Source organism: Uranotaenia lowii, chromosome 3 (genome assembly GCF_029784155.1).
Source record: "Uranotaenia lowii strain MFRU-FL chromosome 3, ASM2978415v1, whole genome shotgun sequence".
Taxonomy (NCBI): domain Eukaryota; kingdom Metazoa; phylum Arthropoda; class Insecta; order Diptera; family Culicidae; genus Uranotaenia; species Uranotaenia lowii.
Window position 1 is genome coordinate 221,236,177 of NC_073693.1, and position 25,939 is coordinate 221,262,115.

Sequence of the window (25,939 nt, forward strand, 5' to 3'; positions counted from 1 at the left end):
TGCTGAAGCCGGGCAGCTTGGCCGGTGTTGTTTGCCAGTGAATTGAAGGAATGTGTTTGTTGTTGCTTTTGCTACATACACACGCACAGCTTAGCCGTGTTTGCCGGTCGATTGAATTAGAAGGATGTTTTTGTTGTTGCTTTTGCTACATTCACACGCACAGTGCTCGGTTCGCTGGCTGCCTGGTGTTGGCCGGTATTTATTTCCATCCTTCTTCGGCTTGTGATGCGATGGGGAGGGACGCGAAAACGTTTTTATTTTGTTTCATTCAGACATACGCAATTCGGTTGCGCTGGGAGGTTAATGCCGGTGGGCGCAAATCGAATCAGTGCCGGTCGCGTTATCTTCTTGTACCAATGATGCTATGAAATTGACTACACGCCATTGGCACAGAGGCTGAATTTTGGGTGAACGTATCAATATTACCCTTTATTCTGAACAAGTAGCAAACGCTTAAAAAGGGTAACTTTGGAACTTGTCATTTGATACGTTACTTTTTACATCGAACTGTTTTTGCAGAAAGATTGTGGTAAGATTTTTTTGTATTACAAATTCATACTTCTTGAATATTTTGCTTATTCTATTTTCATACCAAGCATAACATCAGCACGCCGCAATGGAGGACCGGTCAAATTCAAATAAAATCAAAGAGGATTCAACCAGTTTTGACGTGGTTAAGAAAGTTTTTGGTAAGTTTATTGATTTTTGTTTTTTATTTCAAATGTTGTCTTTAATCATCTCTTCTCTTATTTTAGTGACATTAAACATGATGGAGGAACCGCAGTATCGGCCTAATACGCCCCTGGAAAACATCAACATAAACACAACCCAACACAAAAAAACAATCCGGTGCCAACAAATTATTCATAGAAAGGATTGACTGTCATCAAGGTTCATTAAAATTATAGTCTTCAATTATCGGCATTTGAATAAACAAAATAAAATATTATTCATTTGGTTTGATTTTTCTCCCTGCAAACGAAATTGCTTTTAGCTAATACACAAACCTCCACCAAACGCAAGCGTTTCAAATAAGGGGTAATTTTGACCCGCTAAGGCGTTTTCATGCTGAGTACCCCTTAAAGGGTAAAGGGGTTTTATCCGAAAAAAGGAGTTCTCCCAGTCTTATCCAATTACGGGTCATAAGTATTCGTTAAGGGGTAGCCAAAAGTTAGCGTGCAAGTGCCGTGCTTTGAAACAAAGTACAATATGGCACACCAGGCCCCGCGCCCGCGGGAAAACACATTCAAGGTTGACTTGTCCAACTTTGCAAAACGTCCTTCTTTTGAAGACATGCATCGGTTTATCCACGAAAAAATCGGTTTGTCATTTGAGCAAGTAGTGAGGCTCCAAATGAATCATGCTCATAACTGCGTGCACGTTAAGTGTGACAGTTTAAAAACTGCTCAAGATGCAGTTGACCAACATAATGGAAAACACGAGATGACAATGGGTGCAACTAAGATCTGCGTGCGTTTGGCTATGGAAGATGGAGGTGTGGAAATTAAAGTCCACGACTTGTCCGAGAATATTCGGAACCAGGATGTTGTTGCTTATCTGCAACAATACGGAGATGTACAGTGTATCAGGGATTTGGTGTGGGGTGAAAGCTCTCCATACAAGGGAAGACCAACGGGTGCTAAGGTGGTGAAAATGATCCTTCATCGTCACATTCGATCGTTTGTCACCATACAGGGGGAATTAACATTGATTACTTATCGTAATCAACCACAAAATTGCCGCCATTGTCAAAATGCATCACATCCGGGTAGCACGTGTGTTGAGAACAAAAAGCTTCTCAAACAAAAGGTTGACCTTGCAAAACGTCTAGAAAACGCTCGCAACGATAACTCGTACGCTAGAGTTTTGAAGTCAAATACCATGGCTGATATTCCGGCACCAAATGTTAATGAGAGAGTTGAACCAATACCTTCAAGCTCAACTGGAGGATTGATAGGAATTGGAGATCATGACAAGAGTGAGGTAACTGATGTTGAAAGCGGAATGATCATTGAAACGCTCGTAGATGACGAGCAACAAGAGAATAGCATCGAAGCTACTACTTCGTCAAACCCCGTAAGTACCCCTTCCAATCCTATGCTCCCATCCAAAAATCACGATATCCACATATCCGACTTTTCTGATGATGACTCTAATGAAAATGTTGCTAATGATACAAATGAAAATTCTCTCCTCTCATTTACAACTGTTAAACGCAAAAAAACAAAAAAACCCCGTACTTCCTCTCCCTCGGGCAATGTTGGCAACTTTGTTGCACACTAATCCTCTATTCAAATGCATACTAACGGGTTTTCTATGTTCAACAACAAATTTTTATCTCACAATGACTAATCAATTTAAAAGCTATAATATTGGTAGCATCAACATTTGTTGCATTGCTAGTACTAACAAACTAAATGCTTTACATTCGTTTATACGGCTCTGTGAACTAGACATAGTTTTGTTACAGGAAGTGGAAAATCCAAACCTATCTTTTTCTGGTTATAACGTGATTACAAATGTTGATGACTCTAAACGTGGAACTGCCATAATGCTAAAGTCCTATATAACATACTCTAATGTGCAACGTAGTCTTGACAGTCGTATTCTTACTGTTAAAATTAACAACTCTGTGACAATATGTAATATTTACGCTCCTTCTGGCGCACAAAACCAGTCAGCTCGCGATTATTTTTTCAGACATTCTGTACCTTTCTATCTTCAAAATTGTGCTGAATATTTTATCTTAGGAGGTGATTTTAACTGCGTGATTTCTTCCAAAGATGCAACCGGTTCCAGCAATCACAGTCCTGCTCTGAAATGTCTTGTCGAAAATATAAACCTGTTGGATACATGGGACAAACTTAATCGTAACCAAGTAATCTATAGTTTTGTACGACCTAGCTCAGCATCTCGAATAGATAGAATCTATGTGTCTCCGTCGCTTTCTCAGCATATTCGATCTTCAGACTATCATCCCACTTGCTTTTCTGACCACAAAGCCTTTAAGCTTAGGTGTTGCTTACCTGATCTAGGGAAACCACCAGGTCGGGGTTATTGGGCATTACGCTCACACGTTTTAACGGCAGACAATATCAACGAGTTCAAGCTAAAATGGAACCGATGGCTCAGAGAACGACAAAACTATAACTCGTGGACGTCATGGTGGATAGAGTTAGCAAAGCCAAGAATTCGTAGTTTCTTTAAATGGAAAACGAACGAAGCTTTTAGAGAATTTCATTTGAATAATGAGCTTTTATACAGCAGACTAAGTACAGCATATGAAAATCTTTTTCAGAATTCTGGCACATTGCAAGAAGTTAATAAAATTAAAGCAATGATGCTGCAAATGCAATCTCGTTTTTCGAAAGTGTATGAAAGGATAAATGATAACATCTTAGCTGGCGAAAGTTTCTCGTCGTTTCAACTCGGTGATCGTTTTCGGAAGAAGAATAAATGTACCATCAACTCCTTAAAACATGCCGATAGAACACTAACCAATCACGTCGAAATAGAAAATTATGTTGTCACATACTTTAAAGATCTTTACTCTGCTCGCAATACAACACCACTTAATGTTTTTCCTTGCAATAGAACTATTTCGTCAGAATCGATTTCAAATAATGATATTATGGATGAAATTACCACTGAGGAAATATTTTTTGCCATCAAAATCAGTGCGAGTAGAAAATCCCCTGGAAGCGATGGACTCCCCAAAGAACTGTACTTACATATTTTTGACGTGATTCATGCCCAACTTAATCTTGTTTTGAATGAAGCCATTAGAGGAAACATTCACCCAAATTTTGCAGATGGAGTGATAGTATTGACTAAAAAGAAAACTACAGATGAAACAATAAAATCTTTCCGCCCAATATCCCTTTTAAATTTCGACTACAAAATCTTTTCAAGAATTCTCAAAACACGACTTGAGAGGGTTATGTCAGAAAACAATATTTTGAGTGATACACAAAAATGTTCGAATGGGAAAAAGAACATTTTCGAAGCTGTGACTGCCATTAAAGACAGAATCGTCGAAATAAACTGCCGAAGAAAATCCGCTAAAGTCATCTCCTTTGACTTAGATCATGCTTTTGATCGTGTTAATAAAAGCTTTCTTCTCAATATAATGAGGGACATGCACTTCAACCCAAGTTTTGTATCTCTATTGAATAAAATTATGTGTCTTTCTTCTTCTCGTGTTATTGTTAATGGAAATTTAAGCCAACCTTTTCCTATTCAATGTTCCGTCCGGCAGGGGGATCCTATCAGTATGCACCTCTTTGTTTTATACATCCATCCTCTCCTTGAAAAACTAAATACCATCTGTAATAACCCTTTGGACTTAGTAGTAGCCTACGCCGACGATATTTCAGTAATAATATCAGATCCACAAAAACTGACTTTAGTTAAAAGAGCTTTTGACGACTTTGAATCTTGTGCGGATGCAATCCTGAATGCAAACAAAACCGTAGCAATGAATATTGGACAGTCGCAATCATCTTTTCAAAATGATTGGACGATTCCAAAGGATTCAGTAAGAATTTTGGGTATTACATTTTTCAATTCTCTTAAGACCACTATCGAAATAAATTGGGGAGAACTGATTCGAAAAACATCTCAACTTATGTGGATATTTAAACCGCGAGTGTTGTCTTTGCGACAGAAAGTCGTTATTGTTAATACTTTTGTAACATCGAAACTTTGGTATTTATCATCTGTTCTCAGCATCCCAAATGCACACGCCGCTAGAATAACCTCGCAAATAGGTTCATTTATATGGGGACGTTACCCTACAAGAGTGTCGATGAAAAACATTTCTCTTCCTCAAGAGGATGGTGGTCTTAACTTGCATCTACCCATTTAGTGGTATGAATAAGATTTAGCAATTGCTTCGGCAGCTTTTACTTAGCTCGAAATCAAGCAAAGCAAAAGCCCAAAGCATTTGCTTAGTTTGGTATGAATAAACATTTGCTTAGCGGATGTGTACTAAAGTCTTAGAACATAGCTTTTGCTTCGAAAAATAGAGCTATCCAACCAGCAGAATCTGAAGTTTTCTCAAGTTAAATGAAAGAAGACGATCAGAAAATTTAAAAGTCCGGCTAAAATAGCCATGAAGTCGACGGGGCGCATGGTGGGTGTAAGAACGACCGGAAATTTTTTGGTTATTGCGTGCTCGTATGTTGATGTTTAAAGAAAAATGAATACATATTCGAATATAGTCAAACAACAAATAGCCTAACTTTAACATTTATCATAGCTCTCCCACACGTATTCGGATCGGGATAATCCGATGTATAAAAAAATAGGTAATAGGCGCGCATCTTAATTTAATTTTTTTTTTAAATCTTAGAATTATAAAAAAAAATCATATAAATATGGAAGTCTGAATTATGTTTTAAATTATTACAATTTTCTTTCAACTTCAAGCCGATTGAGACTTCTTCCACTATAGCCGGAATTTTTAATTTAAAATATTTACTGATTGATTTGTTAAGTTTCATCTTAGACGAATCAATTCATACAACGACAGGAATATGAAAAAAAAAAGCTGGATTATCACTCCGACTTTTCTTTATACATGTTGAAAATGCCTTTTTGAATTGTTTTGAAGTGTAATATTGCTTATTTAATAAATTCATGACATTGCTAAAGAATTTTTTATTGGAAAAGTCTGCTACCGAGCATGCTTAGAAAATAAAGCAATTGCTAGGAGATTTGTCGAGCGATTACTTCAGATTTGGGCTTTATTCATACCAAATTAGCTTGTTCTAAAAGTAAAAGCTCCTGACAGAGAAAACAGCTGTCAAAAAAAACTTTATTCATATCAACCGAAGCAATTGCTTTAAGCGACTGCTCGACTGCTCGATTTAGTTTAGCAAAAGCTATTGCTAGGTTTTTTTCATACCACCTATTAAGAAATGTAAATCGTTGCTCATTTCAAGATTCTTAAAAAGCCTGGATTGTACATCTTTCGCTGCTTCATTCTCATCACAAATGGATAATCCCCCAAATATAAGTGGTATTCCAGCTCTGTATCCTTGTCTGAAAATTATAGCCAAAGAAATTCCATACATCGAAGACCGACTAAAAGATCATCCTTCAGCCTCAGCTCTCTACATGTACTTCAGAAAAAACACGAATAAGTTGAAAATCGTCGAAGAACATCCACATGTGGCATGGAGACTTGTATGGAAAAACTTACGAAAATCAACTTTAAACTCCGAAGAAAAATCCCAAATGTACCTCCTCATACATCGAAAAATTCCACATGCTGCTCTTATGGCTAGAACTGGTAGAGCAAACAGTCCCAACTGCGATCATTGTCAGAATGCGGTAGAAACGTTGGAACATAAATTTTCATCATGTACCCGAGTTAACCATCTATGGAATCACCTAAAGCTACAATTGGAACCGTTTTTAGGCAGAAATATTTCTTTCAACACGTTTGCGTTCCCGGAACTAAAATTAATAAGTCGAGTATCAAAAAATAAAGCTCTAAAATTGTTTATTACCTATGTAAACTTTGTGTTAGATGCTAGAAATTTGTTTACTACTGATAATCTTGATTTTGTTTTTGAATGTTACTGTTCTTAAATTATAATATTATGTACAAATAAAAACGTTTTTACAAAAAAAACAAGCGCCATGGAGATGAAAGTATAATTGCACCGCTACCATGATTAAAAGTTAAAATTTCCTTTTAAGTAATTTTAGTGCACTCTGGTGTCGACATTGCCTAGCTTCGACAGAGTTTGCGAAAATCGAAAACCGAGTGTCCCGTCTGTTTGTCTGTGCATAAACCTTTGTCAAAAAATAGGGGAAATTTGATCTCCATCTCACTCACACATATGAGACATACAGTACGAAGCAAAGGGTGTACCTATAAAACATTTAGACGAATTTCACACTCCACCCAGGGTCTATAAACAATTGCGAGCTATTTTTCCATGATAACACCGTCGCATCAATAAAAACATATTTAGAATGGTCCTACGCACCGTTTTGACCATATAGACTTGGAAGATTTCTCGTGAATTTCAATTAGCGATTTAAAAAAGATTGCAAAATTTTCAAACGCGTTTTTATCGAAACGTCATAAATGAACATAAGCTTCGTTCAATCGTTAGTAAAAATCGGTTTCAACTGGTTTCTGTCAACTGGTAGTTGTTCAACGAGCCAATGTTTAGGTCGAAACAAGTCAGGTAGTTGTTCAACGGAGCAAGTTGAAATCAGTCGAAACCGATCCACACGCTCGAAATTAATTAACCAATTATCGTTAAAAAGTAACCATTTTCACACCTTTCCACGTTAAGTGATTTTTTGGTTTCTTCCATAGAAGTCATTTTTTGACTTCTCTTGAGAAGTGGAAATATGGTTACTTTTTAACCGCAAGAAGTTATGGAGGAAAGGTGGGAAAATGGTTATTTTGCAACCTAATCGCAAAATGGAAGATATCGAGATAAAAATTTAGAAAAAATACTAGCTTTTAAATTTTTATATTTTCTATCTTGTTGGTTTAACATGCTTGTTTCCGTTAGTGTTTATTTTGATGTTTTTCATTTGTTTTAAAAATTGTGATAGACAATACATAAAAATATATGAATATTAGAAGTATTCAGAATCTTTTTCGGTCCCTCGACCACATTTTCTGCTTTGAACATATTTGTAGATCACCTCCCGAAACGTGACAATATTCGGGTGGTCCCAGATAATCCAGGGTTCTACCATTTTAAGCGTCGCGTCCACACCCTCGGTCAGCTTGAGAAAAATGATCTACGCTTATAGGCAATCCTAGCCTGGCCATGGCGGCATCACCTCCTTATTAGCGATATTCTTGCCCCGGTGCTGGAACACCAGAATGAGTCGACCATGTTCCACCTTCTCATATTTTAACGACACTCACATCTTCATAAAGTTCGGTTTGATGCACATCTGGTCCCGCCCGACTCTCCGGTAATCGGCAATGAGAATTCTTGTTTCCAAAACTTTGTTTCCCGATTCTTGAGCAGCGGCTTTCGGACGATCTTGTTCGCATCCGACTTGATGTGGACCATCCGCTGTGTCACGAAGCTGATCTGCTCCGACGGGAGCTTTTCGGGATGGCGTATTCCTTCATTTTTGACCGGTTTGCACTGCCGGATAAGGCAAAAATTAAATTGACACGTTTTATTTGTTGTGAATAAGAACAGGATCATTGCCCGTCAAAAGTTACCTGTTCACTTTTCGGCTTCTTAGCGCTAAATGCACCGGGGATGATCCTTGCTTTTTGGGCTGTCCGACACGCCCCAGCTCCATCCGAATAAGGAGAACGATCGGAATGACCAATTTTTGTGGCAATAGGTGCGCTCGTTCCGGTAATAAATTAGTACTCCCGCGCAAGACGTCACGTTTAAGTTTCACCGGAACTGAATCCGGACTCTTGCGGATTCTTCCAACTAGTGCACTGCAATTTTGTTTAATTTTTAGATTGAGTTTTTCTTGGAAAAGTTTGTGATAAAACAATTACCTTTCAGAATCTTTCCACGCACACCCGAACCACCGGTATATATTTATTTGGAATTTTATTCTATCCGTGCGAAAAAAAGATTTTGCGAAACGCGTTCGGTTTGCTTCACGTAACTTTCAAAAATGGCGATGGAAAAACTTCAAGCTTTTCAACCGTTTTATGGTTAATACTCGAAAACTTCCAAAATGGTTAAATTTCTTCATTGAAAAATTCTTAAAAAATAACCATATTGATAGTTTTTTAGCAAAAACCATAAAATGGTTATTCTATAACCATAAATGGTTAAATAAAATCGAGCGTGCAGCTCGGCAGCAGGATTCGTTTCGACCTGGTTGAATCCATTTCTACTTGTTTCGACCCGTTTCTACTAAGTTTCATTGAACAGACTAATAGACCCTTTTCTCGTGTTGGTGCTGATTTAATCTGTTCAATGAAACCTGGTCGAAACGGATCGAAACAAGTAGAAATGGAGGATTAGGGGGGGCACTTAGCTCAGTCAGCTAGGTGATGGTTTGATTTACAATCAGACAATGAGAGGTTCGATTCCTCACCCCCCTAACAAAAAATAGTCCTAAGTTAAAATATCTTTAGCTTAGGGCTAACAAGAATAGGTCTTCGGACACCCACAGAATAAGAATGTCTTCGGACAATAAAAAAAAAACCAAGATTTGTAAACTCTTCATGAGTACAAGAATCGAATAAAGGCTTTGGCCAAGAATAAGGTCTTCGGACAACATACAAGAAACTGTAAACTCCCCTGGAGTATAAACATAAGAAGTAAAATTGGGTATCGCCCATACAACCATGAAAAACAAACATGAACATGTATTCGAAAAAATAATAACGATTGTAAACTCCCCGGAGTATAAATACAAGTAAAGCAGGCACAATAGCTACCGATAAAGTAGACTCGAAAAATTCTAAAAATAGATATGCAGAAAACAACACAAGAACACATATACACAAGAACTGTAACATACACTAGTCAGCCAAGTTGGGCCATAATTGGCCCTAGGCAAAGTCGTGTAAACGCAGACAAAAAAAAAAAAAATGGAGGATTGACAGTTGATCTCCTGTCTCTTTCCAATTGACTTCGATCGATTTCGACCACCAGGTCGAAACGAATCCTTCTGCCGAGCTGGATTGGTTTCGACTAGTTTCTACTTGCTCCATTGAACAACGACCTGACTAGTTTCGACCAAAACATTGGCTCGTTGAACATCTACCAGTTGACAGAAACCAGTTGAAACCGATTTTTACCAACCGTTGAACGAAGCTTTTGTCCATAACACGGTCTTATTCCGCTGGAACGGATATTGGAAGTCGGTTTCTCATCAATCTCCGACCGACTATGACACTATTTTGCTAAAATAAAATATGTGTTAGACCTGAACCTGATCAAAACAACTATAAACTCACCTTATAAAATGTTCAGGATGTGTAAACGATTACCGATATCGATAAAAGGCCAACCAAACTCAGTGCAACCGGAGCCCGCAAGAAAGTCAGCAGCCGAGATCCGGATGCGAATGATAACAGACGACCTCTTTCGGGCGCCCATTTGCGTCAGTATTTCAGTCGGTTGCCAGCCAGTTTCCTGTGAGGAAGAATACAATAGATCAATGAAGATTCATTCATCAAATTTTTACTGAGCATTACTCACCTAATTAGTTGACACAGAACAGGTACGCCAACCTTTTCTTCAGGGTGGCCATTTTGAAAACATGAAGATTTCCAAAGACGAAAATCATTGAATTTATATGTCAATATATTATAAACTTCATATTCCTAAGATATATTTTATGTGTGACAAATGAAAATCATATGGATCATATGAAATCTAAACGTAGAGCAATTTTTAAGACGTATGTGTGGGGAAACATACATCCTAAATGTGGATTTTTTGCAGTGTTGGTCTAATTTATACAAGAATAAGAGCACCTGTATACGTGGTCCAAACATCCGGTTTAGACCCAAATTCCGACCCAAGCAACCGCATCCGTGTTCCATTATGCAAGTTTCATCTCGAAATTTTTTAGAACTAGTAGATATAAGGATTGCTCCAACATTGATGCGATTTTGGGGATGAATAAACCATTTGGTTTAAAATCCTACAAAAAAAATAATGCGATTTGGATCCGATTTGACGCAGTTCTAAACCGTTGACAGTTAATGGAACACGATTGGAGTCGCCATTTTTTCACTGGATTAGATCTAGTTTCGTTGGTTCAATTCTTGTATAAATTAGACCCAAGAGTAAACCGTGGATACAAGTGCTCTGTGAGCACCTTATAGCCTTATAACAGTTCTAAGAAAATTTGTTTTGAAACTGGTCTAATGAACTACCAGTGCGGTTGCTTTGGTCGGAATTCGGGTATAAACCGGCTGTTTAGACCACGGATACAGGTGCTCTAAGACCTACAAAATTAGATCGAATCCAGTGAAAAAATGGCAACTCCATACTTGGTCTATTAACTGGTAAATTGTTTTGAACTGCGTAAAATTGGATGCAAATCTGCTCAGATCTGGATCAATCCTTATACCAGTTCTGAAAAAATTTAGTTGGAACTGGTATAGTGGACCACCAGTGCGGTTGCTTTGGTCGGAATTTAGGTCTAAACCGGCTGTTTAGACCACGGATACAGATGCTCTAAGGAGAAGGGCTTTGGGGTAAAGTGTCACTAATAAAACTTAAAAATAAAATATACCTGCATAGCTTTGGAAGCTCGTTTGACCGCTTTGTCGTGTTTCAAGAAAATTGCTTTTGCATTTATATATGTCTGAATGAGAAGGGAAACAAAGGCTTGATTCAATTTCATATAACATATCGATATCTTTTTTAAAAGCAAATGCGCTAAATGTAAATAAATTGAGTTAGTCGCCGAATGATATAGTATGTTAGAAGATCTACATTTTAATCGTACACATATATTAGACGGATATTTTGTATTGATATTACACATTGAGGCCCGCAAAGAATTCTTTGTCGTGAAACATCAAAATTCAGTATGTATTCTTTATTTTAGGAACCACTTGAAAAAAACTTTATAACATAAGTATCATTTAATTACAATTACCGAAAGTGTTGTAGGTACCTATTCAAAGTTGTATTCTACATGCAGATATAAACCAAAATATGAGCGCTAATAATCACAGCAGCTTTGCCCACACTGAACAAAATCGGGCTATAAGCATTATCGGGAATTCTAGTGTTTTTGCACTAAAGGAAAATCCAATACTTTTTAAAGACTGGCATGCAACAATGTGATCATTATTTCCGATTGATTTTATCGGAAGTTCTAATGAAAGTAAAAAATAATCGTTCCAATATGTTCCACTATAAATATGGTGATAAATAATGCTTAGTGAACGGAGTAAAATGAATCGAATATTTCAATGAAATTTAAAATGTTTATTTCTCATAAATAAGTGTATTTTGCATTGAGATTTATTAAAATACAATGATTTACCAGGTCGAACATTTTTACATCATAAATTTATTCTTATTCTATCTAACAAATGGAAATTTCATATTACAAATAATATTCTTATGCTACCTGACTACAGTACGATTGTTATCTGTGTTATCGTGAAAAAATAAAACAATTATTTTATATCTACACACAAATCATAATTCAATCAATATAACAAACTTTTGTACGGAAATTTTGTGCCGATTGTGCTAGAATAGAAACAAATGGGAAAATGCATGATGATAATGATTATAAAACTTAGTCGATATTTCTTCCCAAAGATTTACGGGTTATTTTGCTGTGACACAAATAATATAATAACGGAAATATAAACTGTTTAATTTTTTTTTTTTTCATTTAAATATTTCATATTTCTCAAATTAAAAATCATCAAGTACCTAAATCTTCAATACTCCTATGTGTAATTCTGAAAACAAATTAAAGTGAACAATCCGGGCACAATTGAACTTAACAAAGAAGTAAAAATATTACTTTTTTTTTCTGATAGCTACCTGCACTTATCATTAACGGCTGCTGGAGACTGATCCAGCCTATGTCAAATCTAGACATGACTACAAAATCCTGTTGCTTTCATTTTTGGGACACATCAAGAAATCCATTCGAGCAGCAAAATATTGGAAGGATGAACTGCGGCGGAACTGCGTAAACTACTTGTCCTCAGTGACGGGTACTGTGCAGCTTTGGTCCTTAATGACGTTAACCACACTCGCTTCGACTGTGCTCATATCTCTCTGAATCCAGGAAATATAGTTGTGCTTTCTGTCGAGGGTTATGAAAACGGCTGCAGCACATTAGAATAGCACCGTAATCATTCTTGTGTCGAATGACTCGACTGATGACTTTATTTATAGCACGGGGCGTGTCCAACGAATACCTAAACGAAAATTGGAAAAAATGTTTTGATACATAATTTTTATTTAAAGGAATATTTCTGATACCCACCATTCATCGCCTGAACCATTTCCATTCTCTCGCGTCCGAGCTTCTTCGAAGTGGTTTTCCTTAATATGACACGAGCGTCTTTGAGCAGTGGAAATGGTAGAAATCCTTAACTATCACAGCTCTGCCATTCAGGTCAGCACAGTCAAGCCCTTCGAAAACTTTCCCTAGACGGCCAAAAATATGACTTCTTGCCATAAAAGCCTCCTTTCCGTTAGTAGTTCTCAGTCATGGTGTGATGCTGAGTGCGGACCTGTCGGCTTGTTTGTTCAAAAACTTTGCCTTTCCAAATGAATTTTGTTTGACTTAGCTATGTCCGGATGCGATCAGTTCCCTGCAACGATTGATGACATTTGTTGAACAGCGGAAACGGAGAAAAAAGAGAAAACGCCACCAAGTATAATTGCACAAAAGGATTTCATTATCAATCCAAGACTATACACATACTCTGCATAGCTGGAGTTCAAAATCTTCCTATCCGCTTTTTGAGATGCCGTTTTCACGCAAACCTGGCTGCCGTCAGTAACATGTAGATTTTCCAGTCGCACAGCAATCGGAATGTCCTGATCAGCGGTTTAACGGTCAACGTTTCACTGGTCAGAATAGAACTCCTTGCATTCCGCCTCAGAAGTTGAATGAGATTTAAAGGCTTTCACTGTACCGGAACAATTCGTTAATGTAATTCGCGTGGTCCTCCCGAATGGTGGGCAAATGCACCATCAGACACGCATTGGGAACGATCGCTTGGGAGCTGGGCAGCAGCCACTTGCTAAGAACGGGACAATTAACATATTTCTACGGCATCATTTCCGGGTCTTTAAAGATGCGATCGATTCTGGCTAGTCGGATTTTCTTCTTTTGGTTCCAGCTTGTTGATGTTTGCAAATTTTTTAACCCCAGCTGAAAGGAGCTCTTCCTGGCCGGCGATTTTCTCGAGGGTTCTCTAACCAAGCTCAACTGCTGGGCTAGATTTCCAAAAGGTGTTTGTGTTGGTCGCTTGAATTTGACTGATGAAAGCTCGGGAACAGCACCATTCGGTATGTAACATTACGGCATGATTTTGCCCTTCGTCCAAAATTAATTCTGAAAGAAATGAATTTTGTTCAAGAAAACTCAGAGGAATAAGATGAAAAAACATGGTTACCATTTCCGCATCTGTCGTTCTCGATGTATTTGCTATTCCGGCAGGAACCCATTGCAATCTTTGAAGATGGGATCGGAATTGGTCTGATACAGAACAGAGCGAGGATGCGATGGAAAGTCCGGCAAAGGTGACTCGTCCAAACTCCAGACTACTACATTGGATCGCGCTGCCCTCCTTCATTCTTAACAGAGGTACCGTCGGCACGGGTTAACTTTTATTTACTGTCGCTTTTCTGCTACTTGGGTTGCCGCCTTTTTCCACCTCCTGGAAAATATCAATTTTGTTTAGATTATACATATTTTATCTTAAAATGCAAAACCAAATAAGATACTCACCATAAGAACCAGTGTCATCACTTTCCGATGCAAATCTTTGCGCTTTCCTGCTTGATTTCCGTCTGAATTAAACTTTAATACAACCGCAGCTATTTCCGACATTTTGAAAGATGAAAATTTCATAACTGTATACCAAAACAGGTCAAGAGATTTATTTTATTGGGAATTCTGTTAAAATCTATCCTTTATGGGATTTGATGGAATAAACAAACGCATTTTGGTTCAATGCATTTTATATTCAAAGCCTCCTTATAAAATCTATAAGTATTTTTTTTAACAAACAAAAGATAATTTATTGATTTTAATCAATTTAAATTTCGTATGAAATGTAGAATGCTTTTTGATAGATTGTATCATTTTTCACTATAAAAAGAATTGTACCTCAAATGATATAAGTTAAAAGAAACACCCTATATATTCGATCGCCCAATTTGGTTCAGTGCACTAGCGACACGGCGCATACGTCGCGACGTTGAAAATCATAACGACGTATAGTGAGTTTCCAAGGAGATTTGGAGTATGCGATTGATGGCCTAAGGAAAATCAACAGTAAATAACATAAACAAAGTTTATGCACTACATGAAAATCATCTACTGGACTGAAAAAAAGAATAACAAGCCTTCGAGTGACAGGAATCTCGCTAGTAAAAAGTGTCGCTAGTAAAACTGTCGCTATTCGGTTTGGTGCTATACACATAATATCAGAGAGATCAGAGTAATTCAATATTGAATAAATTCAATATTATTGACTCGGTAGGCTGTGACCGTCGATGACGGAAGTGTTTTGTTTTCGTGGAAAAAATTTCATGTGCTCTCAAACCCTTATTTCAAATGTTTATTTATCCTGTCTTTCTGGAATGCGGTCGGAAAATCATATTTATCGAGGATTAAAACTTTCGAAGTCATATATTCATGTTTGGTATCCGGAAAACGTTAAAGCTAAGTATTCTCATTTTTTTAAATAATCAGTTAGTCAAAACTGTAAATCAACCTTAAATACTACAATGTTTTAAATGCGGAAAGCTATTCACAAATATTTTTGTCAAATTAAAAATGTAACAAAAAAACATTTCGTTATTTTGATGAAATGATTTTCAATGTTTTCAAACCAATCGTTATTCAAATTATATTTTCAACGAAATTGGTTCTTTTTAATGTTTAAAACATGGATTGACTTATAAAATAACTTCTTTTGACATTTCTCTTAAATTTTTCCTTATTCAAATGTTCAAAATTTTGAAGACTCGTCGATACTCATTTATATCACGATTAAATCATAAACAGGGAACACGTTAAATCCTTATGTTTCTGATCAAATGCGGAAAGTCGTTACCTGAATTTTCCAATTGAAATTGTTTAAAATAATCAACATTTAATGTTTTTATATGTGATCACATTCTCTCCATTTCTCTTGAAAAAAGTGGTAAAACGTTCTATTAGGACTTGTTTTCTTCAATATGGTTCTATTCAACATTTTAGTTATTACAACCTTTTTTGGAATTTTTCTCCAAAATATTTAAACTGTTACATTTTTATTGGTTTTTAAATTCCTACAAAAATATGATTTAGAACACCAGTTTGAATATCATTTCGAAATTTTCATATAATTGAACAACAACTATTAGAGATATGAAAATGGAAATCAACTTGATAGATTGACTTCTAATGTGTTTTAGTCATTATCACCTTTCAAAAATGTTGTTTCTTACCTGGTTGAAATGTTTTAATAAATATAAATTATATTTCAGGAGAAAAAGCTATCAGCATAACATTAGTCACATTCCTTACAAAAATTTTTTGCAAGGATGCAGAGGTGACCTCGGTTCTTAAGCACAAAGTTGTTCTTTTATCCCTTTCTCATTTTTTCTATCCTATCAATTGACTACTAGGACGTGGCCGGCGCCGTTATTGATGTTTAAAAAGAGAGCATCAGTTTTGTGCATTGTGAATGTGTAGCCAATCCCAGGTTCCGTTCATTTGACCTCTGAGCAAAATTGATGGCCTCGGTCAATCACGGAATAGCAACCATTGGCGATGTGGTACTTGTTCTACTGAGCCACGCCTGCGAACTTGGAATCCGAAATGTATTGACTTGTATTTAAACCAAATTAAGAAATCAATCACAGAGTGTACTAGAATACTTATAAATTCTTCATCCAGATATCTTAAGGAGCATTTCGGGTTCAATGATTCAAGGTGGATGTGAGTAGTCAATCAAGCTAAGCTAAGCTAAGCTGAATAAATTCAATGTTATTGAATTTATAACATTCCAGCTTTACTTCTCAGATCATAACACTCGCTGCGAGCGAAAAATCGAGATATCTTGTATTTTATAATATTATCAAAATAATATTTTTATCTGGGAGCTTATGGAGCTGTTAAATTTTAAACGAAATTTTCCAAAAATAGCAATGTTGGCGCATTCGCCCCTTACTAACATATAAAATATATTGAGTCGTATTTCAATATTGGCAAATAAAGCTTGTTATTTGAATTGCGTTCAATACCCGTACCTTTCCTATAAGATGCCTACAAAATAGCTGAATATATTGCCATCCTTATATTCCATCTCGTAGATCAATATGGCTGATGAAAGTCTACTGAATGATTCCAACCTTGGAACTCTTGGATCCAACGACGATGATTCAGAGCTGATTATCGAGGTAAGTTGCAACAAACTCAGAAATTCATAAATGTAATCAATTGATTGCAAATTTTCTATTTCCAGGATGATTACCTCAAAGGGGCAGAAATGCAAATCGACCCTGAACTAGAGGCAATTAAAGCACGAGTAAAAGAAATGGAAGAAGAGGCTGAAAAGTTAAAACAACTGCAAACAGAGGTAACCAAGCAGATGACATTGGGATCCCCGACCGGAACCACGCCGATTCTAACAGCAGAAGAAAAGGCAGAAATTGATAATCGGTCGATCTATGTTGGTAATGTGGATTATGGAGCAACTGCTGAAGAGTTGGAGGCTCATTTTCACGGCTGTGGAACCATTAATCGTGTCACCATTCTGTGCAACAAAGTCGATGGACATCCCAAGGGTTTCGCCTATATCGAATTCGGTTCCAAGGAATTCGTGGAGACGGCTCTTGCCATGAATGAAACCCTTTTCCGCGGTCGGCAAATCAAAGTGAATCCGAAACGGACAAATCGACCAGGAATGTGCACAACCAACCGATTCCCACGGGGATTGCGTGGCCGAACCTCTCGCGTTTCCCGTGCTTGCTGCTATGGATCCCACCGGGGAACCAGGAGGCCAATGTACGTACCTTATGAAAGCCCTCGCCATAACCAGTGATAGATGAATAATTCATATTGTAATGGGAAAAAATAAACTGATATTTCGTTTTCTATTCGATCATTTCTATCGTTAAATTTCACACACGCGCTCACCATACGTTTGCATCTATCCCGGTCCATCTCGACAGTCGCGGATATCGGGGACGAGCTACCTACTACGCGCCATACTAGGAATCAACTAGCGGCAGGGATCAATACGTCATTAACACTAACAAACACGACACATGTATCTTTACTTGTTTCAGCGGAGTAACTAGCAGCTGACGGTGACTCACTTCTGGTAAGTAACTTGAATTTTATTTCTCTTACAATCTAGACGTTTCAGTTTAAATGGTGTATTCTTAACAGCTGAAACTTTACCAAACCTACATTTTGCACACTATCTTTTCGAATTCTCAAATGTTTTGAAGATTTAGTAGAGATTTGTAGATCTTTATGTAAACTACTCACACTCACTATTCCTTATTGTTTGTGTTATTCTTTTGTAAAAAATGAGCTCCACAAATCACTGTTTTTTTAAAGTTGCACAAATATGAAGCTAGAGCTTTCAGAGATCATTTGAATTACTTTTTGATGATTTCGGTTGTGGTGTGGTCAGGTTTTTTTTTGTTGGTGTTACTGTGAACCTTGAACATCGGTTCATCCTTGACGGTGAACAAACAGCAACAAACAGTCTAATGCCTTATTTGTTTTTTATCTGGTGGCCATGGCCAACCAGTGATGCACTAACTGCTGTCATCTTCATATAAAAACGCTTTGACAGCACTTAGTGCACAACTAGTGGACCACCAGGGTCAAAACAAATACGGCATAAGTAATGTCAACCTATGAGATTAATGAGATTAAGCTTTATGAGATCCCGTTAATTTGATGGGTTTTCCTTTTTTCCCTTATAGTCCACACGATTTGAATTAGAAAAAAAAGGCTCAGATTCAGCGGAAAAATTTTGTTCTATTTTGATTTATGGTCTAGATTTATTGTAAATTTTTCATAAATGGGTAAAATTGAACAATGAATGGTCTCAATCATCCGTAAACATACTGTTAACTCAGTTGCTTTACCATAATCTCTTGCCGACTTGAAAGATGATTTAACGGCATTAGAATCCATTTTACACGGCAATTACACATAATTTTGTATAGCAATATTTCACCCAATATCTTCCTGTCAACATGTTTTTAAAGCGCTGCAGATAGCGTAACATGAAAAATGGGAAAATTTAAGAAAGATTGAGATGGGATTGGTGCTATCCATCCATCTTATGAATCTGAAGAGGGTTGCTGAGATGTTATTGTGTTATGTAAGATTTCGTAGTGTGGACGAGTCAAACAACATTCAAATCAACTTTGAGAGTTGTTCGAAACCTATCACACGAGCTACGCGTTTCTGACGAATCGGAGTACAATCTCAAATTGATAATGTTTTTAGATACAAGAAATCCTTCGTAATTCATCTGAACCTTCTTGAACTATTATTTAATATTTCACACGTAGTGGATAACAGTAACATCGATAAACGACATTTGTAGGTAGTTTATCCGTTTGGCATTATTAAATCATTTTTCCTAATTTTTACAGATTTATATTCTTAAAACATATAACCTTCTTTCAAAAAACATTATTAGTCTTCAAGTTTTCTCAACAAAAAAAAGATCATTTTCGTTGAAAAATGGCTTCACATTTCCAGTTTCCCAATTTAATTAAGCCTAGTCGATTAGTTTCCAGAATAATGTTTTTTGAATTTTTCAATCAAATGAAAAAAGAACAAGCCATGCAAAAGAATGCAGAAAAAAAAAACAAAAAGATGCGGATATCACTTAAAAAAAGACACCAAAAGATCACATGAAAAAAATAATAAATATCCACATACAAAAATCATGGCAAAAAATCGCAATGGCATACTAAAAAATAATGGGAAAAAGACAAATACATCCGCCACTAAGAAAAAAAATGAACTGCGTAGAGAGAAAAGAAGGCAAATGTTTTTGAAAAGAAAAGATGGTACTGGCGAAAAGAGGACTCGGGCCCACAGATTCAAAAAATAACAAAAAGAGGAGCAGTGAAAAAATGGAACTAAAAATAAGCAAAACATTCAACTATATAAAAAGTATATATAGATTAAAAAAGCGCTAAAATTTTGCAAACCTTAAATGAATTGGATTTCAATTTCGCAAGTGAAATATCACATCATGTGATTGTTTTAACACACAAATCTAGCAGTTCTTTCGTTGTTTTTATATTTTATATTTCAGGTATATCTTTTTGTTTTATTACTTATACTTCAATTTATTTATAACTAACCCTGCGTATTTCATTAAGCATCTGAATGACATTGTCAATTTGTTTGATTTGTCCTTCACTAAGTTTGAGTTGGTGCTTGCTAAGAATTTGGGTTTGTTGTCGAATTTCATCGATGGCATTTTGTAAATTACGATTAGGGTGATTTGTTGAGGGCGTGTAGTGTTGGTCGGCCGTTTTCAATCTTTTCGTTTCCGGCTGTATCGCTTCCTCCGATTCGATTTCCGCAACTGATAAATCAAAACTGTCGCCTTCAGGAAAAAGGTCGTCAATTTTATCGCTTATATGTTGAGTCAAATTAAAATTAATTTTTATGGGCGTCGAACACACGTGCTTGATTTCGTCACAATTATGACTGGTTAGTTGATATTTAAAATTTAGTCGTGAAGGTTTTGGCGACTGAACGTGACTTATCCGTTTCGCTGTTGCTTTCAAAATTCCTTCATTTCGTACCATGATTTGATGTTTTAGCTGGTGAATAGCTCGATCTTGTCGATTTATGAAAAGTAACTTCAAAACGCAATAATCATTGTTTGCATAACTTGGTCCTTTAGAAATCAGATCGAGTGCTATATTAACGGCATTTTGACAAGGTATGCGAAATTTCACACATAAAGTGAGTACATTAAGTAATGAACTGAGCAACGAGCTTTTCGAAAATTGATCGATATTTTTCGAAATTATTTTCAGGGAATATTCCAAATCTGGTACTACTTGCTCGAGTGCTTGTTTACCAAACTCTTGCAAACTTGCCAAAAGTTGGAAACTATAAACTAAACTGTAGATACTCTGTTTAGTCAGATGAGATTTTTTCAAGGGGCTGCTTTCTTTAATGTCTTGCAAAATCGAAAGTTTTCTTAAATCTTTTGTTTCATCCTCGTAATGAATCATTCCAACAGCGTGCCACATTTTACGATTGTTAATTTCCGTGAATGCAAATTCTTGTTTAATTTTTTGCTGTATGATCCTGGGGCAGAAAAGATAAATGTTACGTAGCAATCTGCCAACGAAAACCTCTTGCGGCCTCGATGCAAACATGGAATACTGATCGTAAATATTTTTCCAGAATCGGAAATATTGTAACAGCAGATTCATCGAGCAACACCTTAGGTATGTGCTCCATATATCCAATCCTATCACTCCAACCCAATAGGCATCCTGAAGAAGCATGTTGGTGAGTGTTTTTTCAACCTCTTTTTGCCGTTCGACCGGTGCTTGTTTTACAGAAATCATAACAAACGCTGTTAGATGCACCAATACCAAACGGTAGCTGTCCGGTTGCTGATTGAATAAAGAGTGACTTTTTGCGATAGATTTACAACATGTCCTGAGGATGTTTGTTTTCAAAGTGTACAAATCCAATAAACTTGAAATTTTCCTGTCTGTTATTAGCTTTGTAATGACGTGATTCACTATTGTTAAGTAAGTATAAATTTCCTCATCAGTATCCACATCCAACGACGATAAAGCCTGAAAAATGTCTTTAGTTATCAGGTGTTAAGCCTTTATATTTAAATTGTTATTACCTTTGCAAAACATAAATGTTTGTAAGCCATGTTCACAATATTCATGTAACCGATGACCAAATACTGCCGTATGGTGTCTGTTAGCGTTTTATCCAACTTTTTCGTAATCAATACGTTCTCGATTTTCACGAGAGTGCTTAGTAAAGATTTGAAATTATTAAACTCTTCAAGCTTAACCAATGACAGCAGTTTCAGGAGAACTTTAAGCAAAAGGTTGTCTAATTTCAAAACTATTGTTAAACCTTTGTCCAGAACAATGTCGCCATCTACTATAGAGTTGAAAGATTTTTCAATCTCTTCGTTAATACGTAACATGGATGAGTGAAGCCATGCGGATTCATTATTTCTTATTTGAACACCGTACATTGTACAGAGATTAATCAACGCTTTCCAAGCTTCTGTCGAAAGTTTGGTATCGACTTTAGTAGCCAGACATCCCAGGCTACAGAGCTTTGTTATAACTGGAATCAAATAATAGTTTAGTTTACTTTGTGATAAACATAATAAAACCAAATTCACCAACCATCCTTCAAGCATGCGAATTCTTTTTCAACGTCTACATGTTGGAAGTAGAACCCAGTGCACGCAGTTGGTGCTAACAATTCAACCATATACTGTTGAATCTTCTGGCTGATTGCAAAGAGTTGTTTAATTAATTCGTGCTCGTCCGTTCCAGGTTTGAATTGTTTTCCGTTGTGACGAATTAAATCATAACTGCGTACTAGGAACTCGAAGAAAATGGGCACGGTTGTGTACAACTGATAAGTTTCTGCCGTTCCAACGACGATTCCGCTCAGGTTCAGTAGCACCTTTCCCAATCGCAGCAATGACTTGAGATTGTCCACTTGGAAACATATCAAAGCACTATCTTTCAGTTCTATCACGATCTAGGCAATGATTATTTGAATGAAGATTATTATGTATAATTTAGAGTTTTCATCTTTTGACTCACCTTGTCCAAATGTTTGAGAAACTCAGGTAGTAGGTTTTGGGAAACGATTTTCTCGAATTCGTCAGGATCGAATCCATTCGAAATCTGTCCGAAGACAAATTCGTACACCTCGACATCGCTCTCTTGACGACGTAGGCTGTTAAGCGATATCCGCGCAATAGTTTTTAAGGGTATATTCTTCAGCTGGGATGCATCCACCACTTGAAGATCACCAAAAGTTTGTAGCCTTTCGCGATCGTCGGTCATTTCAAAAATAAAGGAATGTATAATTTATCTCAAAACCCAAACACAAATCAAACCACTGATTAAACCGCCAAAGCAATTCACGCACACGTCACTTGCATGCAAGTTGAACACAGAAAAAAAAATATTGACCCGAAAAATAAGGTGCAATTATCACTCCGGGCTTCGACTATCCAAATTAGTAAAGTTTATCCCTCATAAAAAGCGTTCGATGTTTTTTTACTCAATATATACTCAACTTAAAATTCGAGCACATGACTTTTGTCCTCAAAAGAAATTAATTCGTGTTAAGTGTTTATTTTTTGAAGAAGAATAACGCAGGTCGTAACAGTTTGGGTGCTAGTTTATTAATAAGTGAAAAAACTGTTTGTCACTAATTCCGTTTTCGTTTTCTCCACAAGCGCGGGGCGAAACTTTTTCTGAATAAACAAACAGAATCGTTACCCGGGACGATGCAAATATATTGTTGCTATACTCATACTCATGTTTTCCCCCCAACACTGACAACTTTTAAGGGGTGCAACCGCCTGCTTGAGGTTCAAATCTCGGGCAAAACTGTGGACTTCTGAATTAATAAAATAACAGCAGCTATAGCTATAGTGTAGGGAAAAACTCGTTGGTAACTTAGGTTGCCACTGCCAATAAACGAAAACACTATAAGGTGACTCTAAACCAATGGCTACTTCAATATTTTTTCAATAATTTACGATACAAAAATCATTAAATCAAATTTTCACAATTACATTTTCAAATCTCATAAATCTCAAACACTTCAAGCTCCAAAATGTTTCCTAACATTTTGCTTAAAACTAAATAGACAATTTTTCTCAGTGTTGAAACGCACGCGATGCTGCAGGAGAAATAAATAAATGAAAAAGACAAAACGAGCTTGAATCGCGAATTTACAAAATTATTTTCGGCTTAAGATACGATCGTACAGTTATAATGTTTGAAGGTAAGTAAATCAAATTTAAAGTAATAGTAACGTAACGCACCTGATTAAATCGATGAAATTTTCAAATCTTCGTAGTTACCGAAATCATCCGAGGTGGTTATGCTTAGTAAGGTTGTAGAGTGGGTAGAGCGGTTGTAAGGTTGTATAACTTAAATAGGAAAGAATGCCCTAAAGTGGTATATTCCTGAAAAAAAGGTTGTACTGAAAGGGGTTTTTAATTCGTTTATTTGATAAATTGAGATTTCAGTTTATCATTATTGGCTTAGAAAAATAATAATTCACCGAATAATGTCTGATCTAATTCAAATTTAAAAAAAAGGTACAAAACTATCAGTTATTGGTTGTTTCGTTTGAACATCTTTTAAAAAGACACTTAAGATAAAAAAAATTGTTCATTAACCTTATAAAGGCCTTGATATTTTGCTGATGAAAGTACCTACTAAATAGTTATTTAAAAGCCTTGTCCTTAATGATAAACTTCTAGAGAAAAATTTATTGAGGCACAGTTAGACCTACATTTTTTCTGACCTATTAGGTGAGGCAACTGGTTTTATAATACAGTTTTGAAATCAACATATTTGTTGTTAGTATTATATTCATATCCACATTTTTTCGATATTGCAGATCACCAAAGCTCTGACGAAGAAAACCCAATCCCCGATGAAGATTGTTGCAATTCTTTGGAGCTTAAACGTCTCTTTGAAAATCCCATAGCACCAAAATGCGAATTAGCAGCCTCATTGAAAAGAACGTGTGGTCTACATCTATCGCTTTCTAGCGACAGCCAAAAGCTGGCTGTTGGTTTGTCCAAAAATGTTCTACAAACTTACCAATTTAGAGAAGATGGGTCACTTGTTCAGTTGAATGAAAATTTAGGACATCTCAAAAGAGTTGTTCGAGGTGTGAAGTTTTTCAACCAAGATCCCAACTTGGTTTCGGCTTGTACGGAGGAAGGGTACGTTTCGTTGTTCGATTTACGGGCCGAGAAAGTGGTTCACGAGTTTGATGATTCTTCTGAGGGTACCCGTAAGACGATGACCGCTGTCGATGTTAACCAGAACGACCGTGTACTTTGTGCCTCTACGGATGTGCAAAAGGGTGGTGATAGTTTTCTTCTATTCTTCGACATACGAGAACGGAAATATCTTGGTTGCTATTGGGAAAGTCATAGTGAGGACATCACGAGTGTACGATTTCATCCAAACAACCCCGATTTTTTGGCCAGTGCTAGCGTTGATGGTCTCGTAAATGTGTTTGATATATCACAGACGAACGAGGATGATGCCATGCAGTTCTGCTTCAATGTTGATAACTCTATCGAGGCCATAAATTGGCACCAGACTGCGCTGGAGAAAGATAGGATATCGGTAATAACAACCACGAATGATTTCCACCTTCTTGACGTAGAAACGCAGGATACTGAGTTTTGTTATCAAAGGGAACAGATAACTCAGTCAATTAAAAGAAAATCAGTTATTGATTGCAACGTCATCAACGCTCATAATACCGTTAATAAAGGATTCATTATACTTGCTGGATCGAACTATAATAAAGGGTAATTATTTCCGTGCATCTTACACTTTTGTAACATGATGAATTATGAATCCGTTGAGATTTTGTTTTGTTGATGGAAGTACTGAGACCATATATGGGCTCGTATGCAGTAGAGGGCTAATAGTTTACTTTATCTATTTTCGTCGTTATAGGGAATGTCTGCGAACATTAAAATGTAACGAGAAAGGTGTTTTACCACACAGAAACTTTGTACAAAACAAACAAATCGTTCGCGCCAGCGTGTATGATGCAAAAGTAAGTTGACCAGATACCTTATTTTTAGTACCTAGTTCTTATCTGATAGGTAGTCAAACACACTCGAACAACTTTTTTCCATTAACATCGACAACGTGGTTGGCGCTGAGAAATTATTAAGAGTAATTTCTACTACCGTTGTTATGGCTTATGCTTATCAGAGATAGTCTTATATGTGTCTTATTATTACAGGAAAACTGTCTGATAACTACTGGCGAGGCTGGACTCATTACCGTGTGGCCATGTGAAAGCGCTGCTGCATCAAACGGCGATGACAAGCGGGTTAACAGTGCAAGCAAGAATTTAAAACAAAAGTTAAACATAAGCCATCATCGTGCAAAGCCTTATTGAGTTTACGAGGAAAAATATTTGCAAGCATCTATTTGTTACAAAAGGTTTCAAAATGTTTCATTCTATATCCCAAATC

The 25,939-nt window shown here is 36.6% G+C and overlaps 3 protein-coding genes and 1 pseudogene across 3 annotated transcripts in view; 2 read left to right on the forward strand and 2 right to left on the reverse strand.

Moving 5' to 3' along the window:
• Positions 1-19,880, forward strand: part of LOC129755692 (polyadenylate-binding protein 2) — a 28,608-nt gene extending 8,728 nt beyond the window's left edge. The window contains exons 2-5 of the mRNA XM_055752307.1: positions 16,998-17,084; positions 17,150-17,691; positions 17,859-18,010; positions 19,308-19,880. Coding sequence (XP_055608282.1) covers positions 17,004-17,084; positions 17,150-17,691; positions 17,859-17,901 — 666 coding nt within the window. The 5' untranslated portion in view covers positions 16,998-17,003 and the 3' untranslated portion in view covers positions 17,902-18,010; positions 19,308-19,880. The remainder of the gene's footprint in view (positions 1-16,997; positions 17,085-17,149; positions 17,692-17,858; positions 18,011-19,307) is intronic.
• LOC129753107 (uncharacterized) lies at positions 7,520-14,266 on the reverse strand (annotated as a pseudogene).
• Positions 19,881-19,931: 51 nt separating the features above from the next.
• LOC129755691 (uncharacterized) lies at positions 19,932-22,829 on the reverse strand. Its single transcript, XM_055752306.1, has 4 exons — positions 22,506-22,829; positions 22,077-22,440; positions 21,554-22,014; positions 19,932-21,497 (listed from the first exon to the last, which is right to left on the reverse strand). The coding sequence occupies exons 1-4, from the start codon at positions 22,749-22,751 to the stop codon at positions 20,016-20,018; spliced, it is 2,553 nt and encodes an 850-aa protein (XP_055608281.1). The 5' UTR covers positions 22,752-22,829; the 3' UTR covers positions 19,932-20,015.
• Positions 22,830-23,527: 698 nt separating this feature from the next.
• Positions 23,528-25,901, forward strand: LOC129755492 (WD repeat-containing protein 89). Its single transcript, XM_055752012.1, has 4 exons — positions 23,528-23,703; positions 24,328-25,258; positions 25,410-25,512; positions 25,705-25,901. Exons 1-4 carry the CDS (start codon positions 23,694-23,696, stop codon positions 25,861-25,863), a joined length of 1,203 nt encoding a protein of 400 aa, XP_055607987.1. The 5' UTR covers positions 23,528-23,693; the 3' UTR covers positions 25,864-25,901.
• The last annotated feature ends 38 nt before the right edge of the window (positions 25,902-25,939 follow it).